This window comes from Caloenas nicobarica, chromosome 13, assembly GCF_036013445.1.
Source record: "Caloenas nicobarica isolate bCalNic1 chromosome 13, bCalNic1.hap1, whole genome shotgun sequence".
Classification (NCBI taxonomy): domain Eukaryota; kingdom Metazoa; phylum Chordata; class Aves; order Columbiformes; family Columbidae; genus Caloenas; species Caloenas nicobarica.
In genome coordinates this window covers 16114060-16127454 of record NC_088257.1, presented here as the reverse complement: position 1 = coordinate 16127454, position 13395 = coordinate 16114060, and the positions used below count along the sequence as shown (strand labels likewise).

Below are 13395 nucleotides of genomic sequence, written 5' to 3'. Positions count from 1 at the left end.
GTTCACATTATGCTCAACTCATGCAGGTGATGAGTATGGGCTGATGTACAAAGCAACATTCCCTTAAAGGCCATGGTAGGGCCTTGCAAAAGTCCAGTGTGAAGGGTGGTTTTGGAGCCGACTGCTATTATAAAGAAGTAATGATACTTGTGGCGCTTAATAACTCAGGATACTGTTGCTGAGCATCTTCAGAGAAAGCTAGATAAGCATCCCTCTGCCTTTTCTGAGGGTGTTTTAGCTGCACTAGCTGGAAAGCTATTTATCAGACCATGGATGAACCCACAGAAGGAAGCAGTTATAGTCTCCTTTCAAAATTTTCAAAATCTCACCAGGCACCCATATGTGCTGGGGTGCCTGAAAGTGCACATGTATAATAAGGGACTACAAAAGAGAAGTGGGAAAAAATTATCCTCAGACTGTGATCCAGCTGAGATATCATATTGCTGATCTGCTCGGAAAGGGATGCTGGTTCTCAGTCACCTGTATCTCGTGACTGACTAGTTCTTTTCCGTAAAGTCTATGTATCCAGATCTAGTAGATAGAGCAGTGGGCTGTGGTACAGGTTCTGTCACTCGCTGCTGCAAGAAACTGAGTGCGTTCAACATCTTGGCACCAGCGTTCATCTGGCAGCTAGGGAAAACACCATCGGTTTTGTCACTTTTTATTTTTTCAAAATTATTCTGAGATTTAGTGATCAGAGCTCCTTGGCATAGAAATAAATTAAAATCTTAAAAAGTAGAGTATATAAAATAAACAAAACCAAACCAAAACAAAAGTAATGAGGCTTTACCATGCATGGGAATCAGAGAGGGACAAAGGACACCAGTTATGTGAGGTTTGTAAGCAAAGGGAATTGATGGTTAGAGTGCTGGCTTTTTGTGCAATGTGTGCAGAAAAAGGAGCTGCAATAAGTAGAAAACAGTAGACTCCCTATCTTACTGTTTAAATAACAGGAACTAAACCCTACATTCCTTCAAGACAACAGATAGTTTGTCATTGTTAGCTAAGCCAGGACTTCTTCCCTTGATGTGTTTTCCTGAAGTGCTGTAGTTAGGAAGAATATGTTCTCAGAAAGGATCACGGGTAAAGCCAATTTGAATAAATTTATCATGAATCTACCCGTTTAATTAATGATTGCCTTTTATATGTTTAGAATGAAGCTGAACTTCCAAATGCTGAGTATTTATAAACATTTTTGGATTTGCCCAGATGAACAGATTTCACCTGAGGGTAATTTAGAGACTGTTTGCTTTGATTCTACTGTAGTCATACACATATGGTTAATCTGCTGATTCCAGGCTACTATGTCTACTCTGTGTTTTGCTGATTGGTGAATTTTAAACAAGATAATATTAGAACTATAATTTAGATTTTTATTAGTGGAACTTTAAAGAGTCATGTTAACTTAAAAAAAAGTATCACAGATACTTACAGATTCACAAGTTTCCTAATCAAATTATTGTAGCCTGTATTGAATTTTATTGCTCTGTATCATAACAGTCTCAGGGTTGTTCTTCACAGGGCAACTACAACACACTTCTTCAACCAGTAGTTGTGTCCAAAAGCCATTTATAGCTTTCTATCCATTAGAGATTTGCCACTTAGTCATTATCAGAATGCGGCTGTTAACAGCCACATTTAGATGTGTGTGTATAAACATACATCTGCTCAAATGTAATTGAAAGGGGTATAAACGTAGTCACAAAATCAGACAGATGTTGATACACATTGAAGTTTTCAAATCAATAAAATATTTTTATTAGAGTTCAAATAACATTTTAACCCCCCCAAAAAATACCTTGTCAGTTTTTTATTTTGAAACTATTATAAGTTTGACAAAATAGGCTCGGCATGTTCTCTTAAGAGGAAAACAAAGAAAGCTTAAGAGTTGTGAAAGCTATGTTTAGATTGATTGGTTTTGGTTGTCGCATACAGTCCTTATGCTTTGGGGTTTTTTTTCATCAACTGAATCATTGATTTCATATAGCTATTCCCTTCATTCATCTGAAGAATGATAGCTTCAAAATTGTAGGTAAGTTTCATTTACTTCAATTGTGATTTAATTGGGAAATGGCTTAGCTGTTTGCTCAAAAGATTCAGTAGTTATTTTGTGCCTAAAGAAAAAAAATGGTGAATGCAAAAGGAGATTAGTTACGAAGTATGACCTGTGTTCCCTATCCTGATAGACTTCATTTATGTAAGTCGTCTTGTTTTCACCAGAATTTATTTTTTTCTGAAATAGAGTGAGTTGTTATAGCTCATTAAAATGTATAAGCATATAATCTCTCTTGCTGCTTTCTGAGCAGTTCAGTGTCTGCTGCATGAATTAACACACCCACACCTCAAGAATGGACAGGATGCAAAAAGCAGTACAAGATTACTGACTTTAGAAAGAAGATTGGCTGGAGGTACTTGGTTTCATAATGCCTGCACCAAGATAGAAACAGTTTGCCTTAAAACCATCAGGTGCCATGTCATTAAACCTCATTTTATTGAGGCAAATAGATTCTTGGGATGCCAAAAGTAAGTATGAGGTAGGTACATATTATTAGATCCATTTCATAACAAGATAAAAGAAATTGAAAGAGTTTTTTCAATCAATTCTGAGATAATTACTGCAATGTAAAGAAAATACTTTAGTCAAGGTATATACCAGTTCCAGACCAATGAATGCATTAGTGAACTAACTTAAATTTGATTAAAATCCTAATATGTGAGGAATGGAGGGTGAAGGAAACATATTTCTAATTTTCCCTGAAATAGAAATGCTGAGGAAATTTCATTTTGGAAACTCCATGACATAGTGCCTCTGGAAGGAGCTATGTTCTCCTTACTGCCATAGTTCTTCCAATTGATGTTCTCATCAGGGTTATTTCATTTTTTTTTTTTTTTTTTTTTTTCCTGACTTGTCCTACCAAGCCGCTGAAGCACAGCTATTGTATTAGCCGTTGTCTTCCCCCTTCTTCACTCAGGGACAGCTCAAGCTCGTGTGTGCTCTGATACGGTTATAAATTAAAAATAAATGTGTGCATCCTTCCATGATATTGGAGCTGGGAGGCATAAGAGCATTCAACATTAACACTCCCAGCCTACTAGTCTGGACATCCCTTTGACAAATTATTGCCAACAAAGTGAAGGGAAGCACGGTGGTCTGTGTGGTTTGTTTTTTTTTTTCTTCCTACTTTGGTCCTTTGTAATCCCCTCTGCCAAGGCTGACTTATCCATGGAGCCTACATACTTACTTATGAGAAGTAAATCTCTTGCCTTTGGACTAGACATTTTTTTCTGGATGGTGAATGTCTTCCTGCAAAAAGCTGCCTTCACTTCCCACTAACCTGTGTGCCAAGGGCAAGATCATTACCACTCTTTCCCCACTTCCAGATTTGCAAGCTGACTATAATTGCCGTGCTCAGTGTGTGCTGTTTGCTCTCTGAGAAAGTCTGTATTTGCCATGTCATATCTCAGTCCTCAGTTAACTGTAATTGAGTTTGAATGACAGAACAAAGGAGGAATGTGTCTAACCCCTCTCCATGCTGCAACTTTCCTGAGAATACAGGGCTAAGGTTGGAAGTTAAGCAGGACCTCATTAAAATATTGACATCATCTCACTGCTGCAAGCATGGCCCAAGTGTGCGTTTTGTATGTTAAACCATCAAATTTCTATCTGCTGAGTGGAATTCACTTCCAAGTGGAACATTTCTTTGGAGCCTCTGTGTGGCTCTGCTTCTCCTGCTGCTTTTAATCTCCTGTTGACACACATGTGATAAGGGTGGATTTAAGGAAAGCGAAGACATGTCACTAGGGTGTTTTCTGGACTCATAGCCGAGAGCTGTGAAACTGGGACCAGTGTTTGGCTAGATTTATGTTTTCTTTATGACACAATCTCTGTGTAATTCTCAAGGATGTGGTGCAGCAACCTTTTGCTTTAGACCCTGCATTAAATCTCTTCAAGAGTCTGAAAGAGTATCCAGTCTCATTCCAGTCTGATTTATGATGTCACCGGTAGATTTTAGCAAGAGTGGCAAACTTACCCCAAGAGAAGACCAGGGCTGGCACATCACAAGTGCTGGAACTTCAGTCTGTTTCTCTGCAGGAAGCTTGCACGGCAAGTGCTGGGCTTGGCTTGGAAAGAAGGATCCAGGCTCTGGCCTCAGCCTCCTCTGTGGGGAAAAGTTGTCTGCACAAAACTCCAAGGAAGACAAAGTAGATTTCCACAGGCAGGAGTCAACCATCTGCTTGGAGTAACTTTCAAGTGCAAGGTGTCAGGCTGTTCCTGGGGGCGGGGAAAAAAGAAGTCAGAATTGTAACATAAATTTATGTGCACTCTGTATACGTATGCCTGGACTTCAGGCAAAAGGTTTTGCATCAAAACCTTGATTCAATTAGTTTCTCATTTGTACTTTAAAAAGCCCATTTTAGTGTGTGTGCTTTTTCATAAGCGCCCATTCTTCCCCTCGATTTCTGTATAAATAAACAATTAGTCATGCTTGACAGATGGGATATTAAATAAACAGATGATCCAAGTTGAGTGAAGAGTTTGTGGAAAATACTGATGTGTTGCTTTCTATATACATTCCTCTCCAATGAGGAATGCTGCCTGAGTCTAGAGATAACTATTGTGCCACAAAAAAAGCACAAGTTCTATAATGATGGGGAAGTCTCCGTGTGATGTTCCTGAGGCTCTGATTGATAATGTTAACTGGAATTACAGAGTGAATGAAAATGCAGTATGGCCGTTATCAGCCTGGCAGCTATGCCAGAAACCAGTGGAGAAGATAATACCAGGGCTGGGACGCTGCTGCTGAAGTGCCAGACTGGTACGAAGATGTTGATTCTAAACTTGCTGCTGCTTTGTTCTTGGTAATCATAGGCAGGTCAGTCCATCTGGCTGTATGTTAGTTTACCACATTTGAAAAACAGGTATTAGTACATGCTTCCTTGGGAGTCTAATATATTTGGATTTCTATGCATGGAAAATGCTCAATGATAACACTGGTATTATTGCAAATAATAATGGCATGGGATACAGCATGCTGAGAGCTCTACCACATAGGCTACATGTATTCAAGTGAGGTATCAGTTCTTCATTTTAAGTAGATCAACTTTCAAAGCTATTCCTTGAAGTTGTGCTTTTCTTAGGGGCCAATAAAACTATAATTCTTGATGTGCTAGGTTACCTCAAATCTAGAGGAAATTAGGACACAGCTTGTAGGAACAATTGCCTGTACTTGCTAGATTTGCTTCCAAGCAGATTATTGACAGGTTATTTATGGTCTATTCTGAGACAGCTGTCCCTTTGGGAGTGCAATGAAGATAATATAATATGCCTGTGACAACACTCATGGACCTAAGAGAACACCGGGCACCTCTCCACATCCGTGTCTGGGTGAGACTCAGTGCATATCATATGTTTCCGTGCCTCTTCTCTCTGGGAAGCGGAGCTGCATGCACAGGCTGGGCAGGAATCTCTAGAATGCTCCAGTCAAGTCTCCAGCTTTGACAATCAGGAACATAAGGTACCACCTGGCTAAAGATGAGTATGTGGAGACTGAAAGCAATATCCAGTGCAGGAGGAAAGATCCTGCTCTTTCTTACTTGATGTAACAGTGTATCATACCCACATGGAAAAACTTCATAAGAAAACGAACTATGGGAAGGATTTTGAGAGGAGGTAGTTTCTGCCATGACACACTTCCCCAAACCACAGGGAAAAGGAGTGACTTGGATTATCCTTCTTAGTGTGAGAACTTCCTGGCTTCCCTGCAAGAGTCTTTCTGCAGCCAGATATAAGAATAGACCAGACCAAATACCCAACTAGTTGATAATTGTCTCCCACAATGCCAAGTAGCAAAAACTTAGGAAAAGAACATTTTAAAAAATATATAAATACCAGATTGTATTCTCTGACAGTACACAGGATCTCTGATGGATCCCAGCCACCATGGCCTTTGCCTTTTTGGCCTCCACAGCATGATGACAATGTCAGTGGGATGAACTGGGTAACATGAGTGCTGTGCCCTGACGCCCTTGGCAGCAGTTAGCTCTGAAATTGCTCTTTCCAAACCTAATGTACCCCCACAGAAAAACAGGGATATTCCCTTTATGCTGGAGAGGGCTGTAAGAAAGCAGGGCATCCAAGTTCACACTCTGTTTGTTCATACTTATTCCAGAGATTACTCTTGAGCATTTGCTGTGTGGTTTCAAGTTAAGGGATTAAATTTTCTCCTGATGCAAATAGGTTTAACTGTCTTTGTCAGTGGAAATTGTACTGGCTGACCCCCTGGTTGAACTTAGCTCATACAAGTCTTACATACTCAGAGAATATTTTCACCTCTTCTCCACCCACACTGTGATCCTGAATAGCAAATTAGGAAAGAACAATTTCCTACAGTGTACTTTCATATCTCTTTGGGGTGACAATTAACTTGTTATGTAGTGTTCTCAGATTTTACATGCAGAAAATTAAACTAAGCCTGGGTGTGAGTGCACCAGTTACATTTCTGAATGCTGTGTAACTCCTGTTGTCCCTTATTAAGCATGCTGAAAATCCATGTAAAAAAAAAAAATTAGAGGGCTTATTCAGTATTATTTTTGAGTTTATTACATCAAAGCCTTCAGGGAAAAATACCTTCCCCTGCATCACAACCTTCCCTTTGAAAAACCTTTCTTTTGTATGCCTTTCTACCTTTGACTGACCCCCTTAGTCTTCTAGAAATACAGTAATATACAGAAATACTGTCTATACTCATTGTCTGAAATGGCCATTATAAAAAAGCTGAAACAGGGACATAATACCTTTGTTTCTCAGATGTTCAGTCATTTACTGAATACTGTCTACATTTGCCTTCCAGCAGAATAAGCCACCTTTGTACTTTCCCTACAGGTAACAGCAGTAATTTGAGGCCCTTAATGTTCAGTATCTTCCATGCAGTCTCATTCACTCTTTCAGAGTGCTGATTTCTACCTCAAGACAGCAATTATAGCCAGTCCTGATTTTCCAACATGCTGAACTTCAAGCAAGCAGCCCTGCTCTTTCTGTTATACTGGCCTTTGCAGTTGGGAAACATCTATCAAACATCATTATCCTTGTTTTCCCATAATGGGCACAGGACAGCATGGTTAGCCTGTGCTACAGCTAATGATGGCCATGCTTTGTGCTTCCTTATCTGTCTGTCTCTGTTCTTATAGTTTGTCTGCAACATTTTTTAATAGGAACCATCCTTTTTGTTCTAGGTTTGTGCCACGCCTAGCACAAGGGAGTGCTGGGACTTCAGGAGTCACTGTACTACAAATACTAAATAATTCCCTTAGCATTACACTATATATAGGGCAGAGGAGTTCAGTATCATGGAACATTTGCATGTGGTCTCAATGCCAGAGTAATGCGGGTTTTTTTTAGGACTGTCAGTGTTAGGGGCTACATTTAGGGAGCCTTTTTGCTGCTGAAACTTCTCCTGGAAGCCTGGTTAATTCCAGCTTTCACGAAGCTATGGGGCTGCAAATCTTCACCACTCTATTGAACCTGCTGCAGCTTTTTTGCGACACTGTGGTTAAGATGATCCACTCCTATACGGTTCTGTACATTTTATTTCTTGTGACCCATTTTTCCCTGTGTGATATGGGCCAAAAGAGGCAAATGGATGTCTGAGAAGAAATCTCATCCTCTGTGTGAAACTGGAGAGCCAAGCAGGCTTGAAGTGCTGCCTGGGGCACAACATAGTTTCCTTCTCCAACCATGTAAGACCTCTCAGTTTTCATAACTTCCTTTAATACAGCTCCTAGGACTTGTTAAGTCCATTGTTCTACATTTTCCCCTCCCAAGTTGTATCATGATATATATATAAATACAGTTAAACGTGTTGCAAAATTTTGACACAGAGATATACTAATTAACAACCTGCTGACTCTTTGATTTCCCTACTGATACTTTACTGCCGTATTATAACTTATTTTTTCTTTTGAAGAATCACATTTCCAACTTTGAATTGGATCTCTGGGAATAAAGGACACCCTTGGAGATGGCTTTATGAAGGAGTTACTTAGCACTATGTTTTCCACAGATCTATTGATTCATTTTGTGTAGTCAGCCAACGTTATCAAGCCAGGAATGATCCAAAGAAGTGGTTCTTGGCTCTTTCAACCCAGGTCTTGCTGCTGCCCTCCCCTCCATCCTCACATCACCCTGTACAGTTTACCTTACCAGTTGGAAATCTGTGGTGTAGGGTGCAGAAATATAATTTTTACACCTGAAACTCATGCAGCACCCTCAGCCATGTATTTCTAGCAGTGGTCAGGAACGTATTTAATCTCTGCGTCAGTTTCCCATTCATCTGTGAAATGGGGGAACTCATGTTATATATAACAGAGGCTTTGCGATGTGTGGAGGCGACAGTGTCAGGAACCGCAAACCCTTTGGGTATTTGCTGAAATCCAGGCGGGGAGGACCTGGAGGCAGCAGGAGCCCTGTTCCCCTCCTCTGCCTGCAGCGCCCCGAGTCAGTCAGCTGGCTGACTTTGGCCCGGCCGAGTATAATGAAGGAAAGAGCAAAGACTTATGAGGAACTTACAGAAACATTTACCTGAAAGGTTGTGTGGGAGCACAAGCCCAGGACAGAGGCGGCAGCTTCAGGGAATGTCTGTGTGGGCCTGGTGGCAGCGGGGGCCTTCCCGCCACCTCACCTGCCCCGGGTCAGCCCTCCTCCCGAGCTTGCACCTGCTTTGTACAGAACGTTTCCTTCGAGATTTTTTTTTTTTTTAAACTTTTCAGCTGGATACTGTTAAATCTGGAAAAACAAACAAACAAAACCAACAAACAAATAAACCCTGAAATTGAGTGTTAGGTGTTCAAGGCTAGAGGCAACTCAAGGGAAGTCAGTGGGCAGCAAAATGTCCTGTGGCTGACAGCTCAGGGATAATTCAAGTCAAATTGTCTGTACATTTCTTTTTATGTGCTGAAGTACCTTTTTCTGAGGTAAAAATGAGGCGGTGGGAGCCTCTCGGAGCAGTGCTCTGTGGCCTGAGGACAAGGGGATGAGGGCGGTTCCAGCCGGGAGGGACGGGCCAGTCTCACAGCAAGGTGAACCGTTTGGCAAAGCCCAGAATTTTGCCTGAGAGGAGTGTAAATTATACTGTAAAGCAGTTTAGTGCTCCCTGAGTGAAGGGGATTATCGTCGTTCCCTGAAGTGAAAAGCTGTTTGTTGTGCTTTTTTTCTCAGTAAATGCAAGTAACTCAGCTGTTGCTGTTTGGAGGTGATGACTGGCTCCAGGTGGCTTCGTTAAAGACAGGGCCGATCAAGTCACCTAACGAGTGGCAGCTGGATGTCAGCACAAGCCTGAGGTAATCTGCTTTGTAACCCACCCCAGGACAAGCAAACACTGCATTTTCGGAGTTGTTTAAAAACATCTGAGAGGTCTTCCATGTGAACTAAAGCCTGAAGATAGCTGCCTTACTGTACCCAGCACTCAGGTGGGGTCAGAAGCTCTGAGGCACCTCCGCTTGGCTGCTTTATTGCAAGTATTCCAGGCACGCAGAAATAATTGACTGAACTGGAGAAGCCGGAGCTGTGGCTGTTGCTAGGGGATAAACACACGGTACAGTAAGAGGGAGCCCTGTGAGCATCGGACGAGCACAACGTGAGCTACAGCACAAAAAGTAAAGGTGTGGAACAGCCCTGGCTGCACAGAGGTGTGAGCGTGAGCCCCACAGGCTCTTGGAGGCAGACCGGCACATCCTTCAGTGTTGAGCAAATAACCAGCTGAGCAGCATCTTAGCTGGTGAAATTAAAAGAAAAGAGACTTTTTCCGGGCACAGCTTTGCTTTCCTAACAGGTTTTGTGAGGGTATACTCTGCAGCCTTCTACATGCGAAGTGTGAGTACAGTGTTGGTAGAATTAAAAAAGAAAAAAAGTGTTATTTTTAGGTTCCCTTGGTGCTGATGAGAGTAAAATTGACGACTTAATTGAAATCAGCAGGAAAAGAGCATCAGGAAAACGGTCTTCAAGCAGCAGCTTCTTTTATTCGCAGCGGCCGCCACCCTGTGACTCGGGCGCTAATTGCTGCATTAGCAGCCTGCACAGCCTGGGGACGCGAAGCCCTCCTTCCCTGCGGTGCTGGTGCTCAGCGACTTCCAGCAGGCTATCGCGACATGGGTGTGCAGTCGCTGCCGGGAGGCTGACGGGAAGAGCTGTCCCTTTAACAGAAAAAAAAAAAAAAGGGGGGGGGGGGGGGATGCAAATTGCTGCTCTGCTTCGGGGAGGCAAAGCTCGGTGCAGAGCCCGGGGCTCGCTGCGGGCAGCGGAGTTTTGTGCTCTGCACAGGCTGTCGGCTCAACTTCATAAAGGACTCGCTTTTTAAAAATTTTATTGCTACTCCTGGACTTTGTAAGAGAGAAAAGCCTTTTCTGCACGTTTGAACCATGAGCGGCTGTTCGAAGAGATGCAAGCACGGGATCGTCAAATTTGCCCAGACTGTTTTTAAGCTCATCACAGGTACTCTCAGCAAAGGTAAGAGAAAACAGTTCATGCTGTTGTTCTGTGCTGTTAGCTTTGTGGGGGGAGTTTTGTAGCCCTTTATTATTGTCTCTTCAGAGGTGTTCTGGTTTAATTTTGAGAATTGGCTGCTTTGATGTAAGTTGCTGTGTGCCGTGAAGGCTGGAGCTGTGCTGTGAAGCCTTATGCAGTTGTTTCTAACTCGTGTAGTTTATAACCTGTATTTGCCTATTTGCCATAGCTCACAACTGTAGTGGGCTATTTTGGAGATGTGTTTCTGAAAGCAATTGATGTGCAGCTTCAAAAATTTAAAGGCTTCGTAACTGTCAGTAATCAGTACTTCTCTGTGTCATTTTTACTGTTTTTGTTTGTTTGAAGCATGTGTGTACTTTAGTTCAAAATCTAGGTCGCTGCTTGTGGCATGCATTTGAGTACCTTCCATTTATCTATGTTTTGCTTGTCACCTGTGCCTGTGTGCCTTACCATGAGCAGGTGGAACAGTACCCAACTTATTTATGCTGTCCTCTTCACTAAAATCAAACAGTTAACCAAATAAGTCTTCTGTTCTTTGTAAATCTAATAGTTCCTGTGATGGTGCACAGAGGTAAGTTGTTACCTTATTGGTCATTCCCTTCATAATGATGCTTCTCAGCAGTACGTATGGCAGCTGATTAAATGAGTATTGGTGATCTGTTTGGGAACTTCTGGCGATAGTAAACAATGTTATACCCGACTGCTATTTGCCTGTTGAAATGTGGACAATGTTTAGGTGAGGGTCAGACTTCTCCAAGTTTTGTGTGTGTTTGATTGGAAGGGGTGTGATTTTTGGAATTGATAATGCAGTTCGGACTAAATTATTAGCAGAGAGATTTGTGTAAGGTTGAAGAGTCTCTGTTATGGTGTGTTTCATTTAAATATGAAGTCTGAAGCTTTTTTTAATGTGTTCATAGTGAAGGAGCAAAACAAGGTTATTTATTTTTCAGTGAAGTTTAGAATCCTCTGAGGTATGTGGCTGCATTTGCTGTCGGGAGCATGTGAGCTCCTGCGTGAATTGTAACATTTAAGTTGTTCTTAGAATTAATTAAAGGAGTCTGAGATGACTTTCGTAATAGCAAATGTGAAAGTGCCAAGAACTATCCAGTGTAGCTTCCTTCTACAGAAACTGGGGAAACTTATTAAATCTGTTTCTCTAGAAGAGGAACGTAGTTCTAAGATAGCTTTCTCACATTAACCTTACTGGCTTTCAAAAGAAATCTGTGTGAGAAAATGTCTGTTTCGTGTTAAGAATACTGGACAGATTGGTTGTTTTTACAATCAAGATTGGTTTAAAATGGCATCTTCTTATATTTAATTATTCTTTTTCCACTTTTTTTTTTTCACCCCCCCGTCATCTAGAAGCTGTCAAACACCAGCAGAGCGAGAGATTAAAAACTTGTAAATGTCTGTCACAGAAAAGAGCTGTCAGATGTTGGTTATAATTCATGATTAATGCTAGGATGTCTCTTTAATATTAAAAACAAAAGAGAAATTCACAGAAGAAAATACAGTGGAATATATTACTTATTTTTGTGGTAGGGAAGAGAAAGTAGTGGGAGGATGCTGTCTGCAAGACCTCATCCTCTACAGCACATCAGTGTGGTGTATTTGGTGTATTTTGTGGGTTTTTTAGGAGATAATGGAACATAGGGTGTACACTGCTATATTTAGAAGCGATTGACAATAAACTTTGTGCTGTTTGCTTGAGCTCCCCTCCAGACAAGGGGAAACCTGTGTTCTAGTGGCATTTCCCCATGTGCTTGTCAGTTCATCTAACAGGGACTTTTCAAGCAGTCCTTGTGCCTCTACTTTGGCCAAGGGTTGCATCAACATTTGAGCCTGACAGTAGAATAACACTATATAGAGAGCTAGAAATGAGCGTATAACACGTCCAAGGCTTGGTTCCCCCTCCCGTTCCTTCTGAAAGATGCCAGCATTGCGCTATTATTGTCTTTACAGCCAACAAAATGGCATCATACAGCTTTACGCATGTCCTTCCAATGGCAGTGTCGCATTTCAAGCTGCTTGGATTAGATAAGAGTGGCTTCCTGGGATTCAGAGAATTTAAAACTCTGATAAACTTTTTTTCCCTGCTCAGCTGCTTGAGTTTTGAACTGGAAGAACCGGATTTAGGAAGGAATAAACCATGTGAATGAGTTTGTTGCATAGATATCAAAGACCTTCTATAATTAAAATAAATATTTCTGCATCATTACCTATGAAACTCATAACTAGAAAGAAAATGACTAGAAATATTTCTCAGGAGTGTTGATTTCAAAATGTTGAAGTATGCACATTTATCCCAGAGCTTATTGTTTAGTATTTATTTTACTGAAACTTCTGCATTTAAAGCAAATAAATAGAAACTGTTGTATATTGCTATCATTATGGTATTTCTAACTTACACTGTATGTGTGCTCTCGAATATTCAAGCATATCCCCTGTGTTCTCCATCCCACTCCTGTCTCATTTCCTCCTTACTGTTTAATGTGGTTTTTTTGTGGGGGAGTTGTTTTTTTGGTGTGCGTTTGGTTGGTTTTTTACTTGAAACACTTTTTACAAGGAAAATGCTTGGGGAGGCACAGTATTCATTTTCTTATGCTTCTGTCTTTCTGGGGGTTACTGTGATGGGAGATAGTCCACAGTTCAATGAGATGTAATCCTCAGTTGTGCCGTATGGCTTCTGCTTGTCTTAATAATAATCTTTTTCTTTCCCCTTGATTATTTACAATAATAAAATGAGGCTGTCTGAGCTGTAGCTGTGAAAACCTTCCTTTTGCAACAGGGTGTGATGGGACAGCTGCCTCTCTTCACAGTTGGCAGTAAGAGAAGAGGCACACCTGGTACCGCTGTGCGCTCACCAGCCTGTTCTG

At 41.3% G+C, this 13395-nt stretch overlaps 1 protein-coding gene across 1 annotated transcript in view; it reads left to right on the top strand.

The window, feature by feature from the left end:
- Positions 1–10280: 10280 nt before the first annotated feature.
- Positions 10281–13395, top strand: part of KCNIP1 (potassium voltage-gated channel interacting protein 1) — a 395786-nt gene continuing 392671 nt past the window's right edge. Inside the window, exon 1 of the mRNA XM_065643870.1 lies at positions 10281–10501. Coding sequence (XP_065499942.1) covers positions 10414–10501 — 88 coding nt within the window. The 5' untranslated portion in view covers positions 10281–10413. The remainder of the gene's footprint in view (positions 10502–13395) is intronic.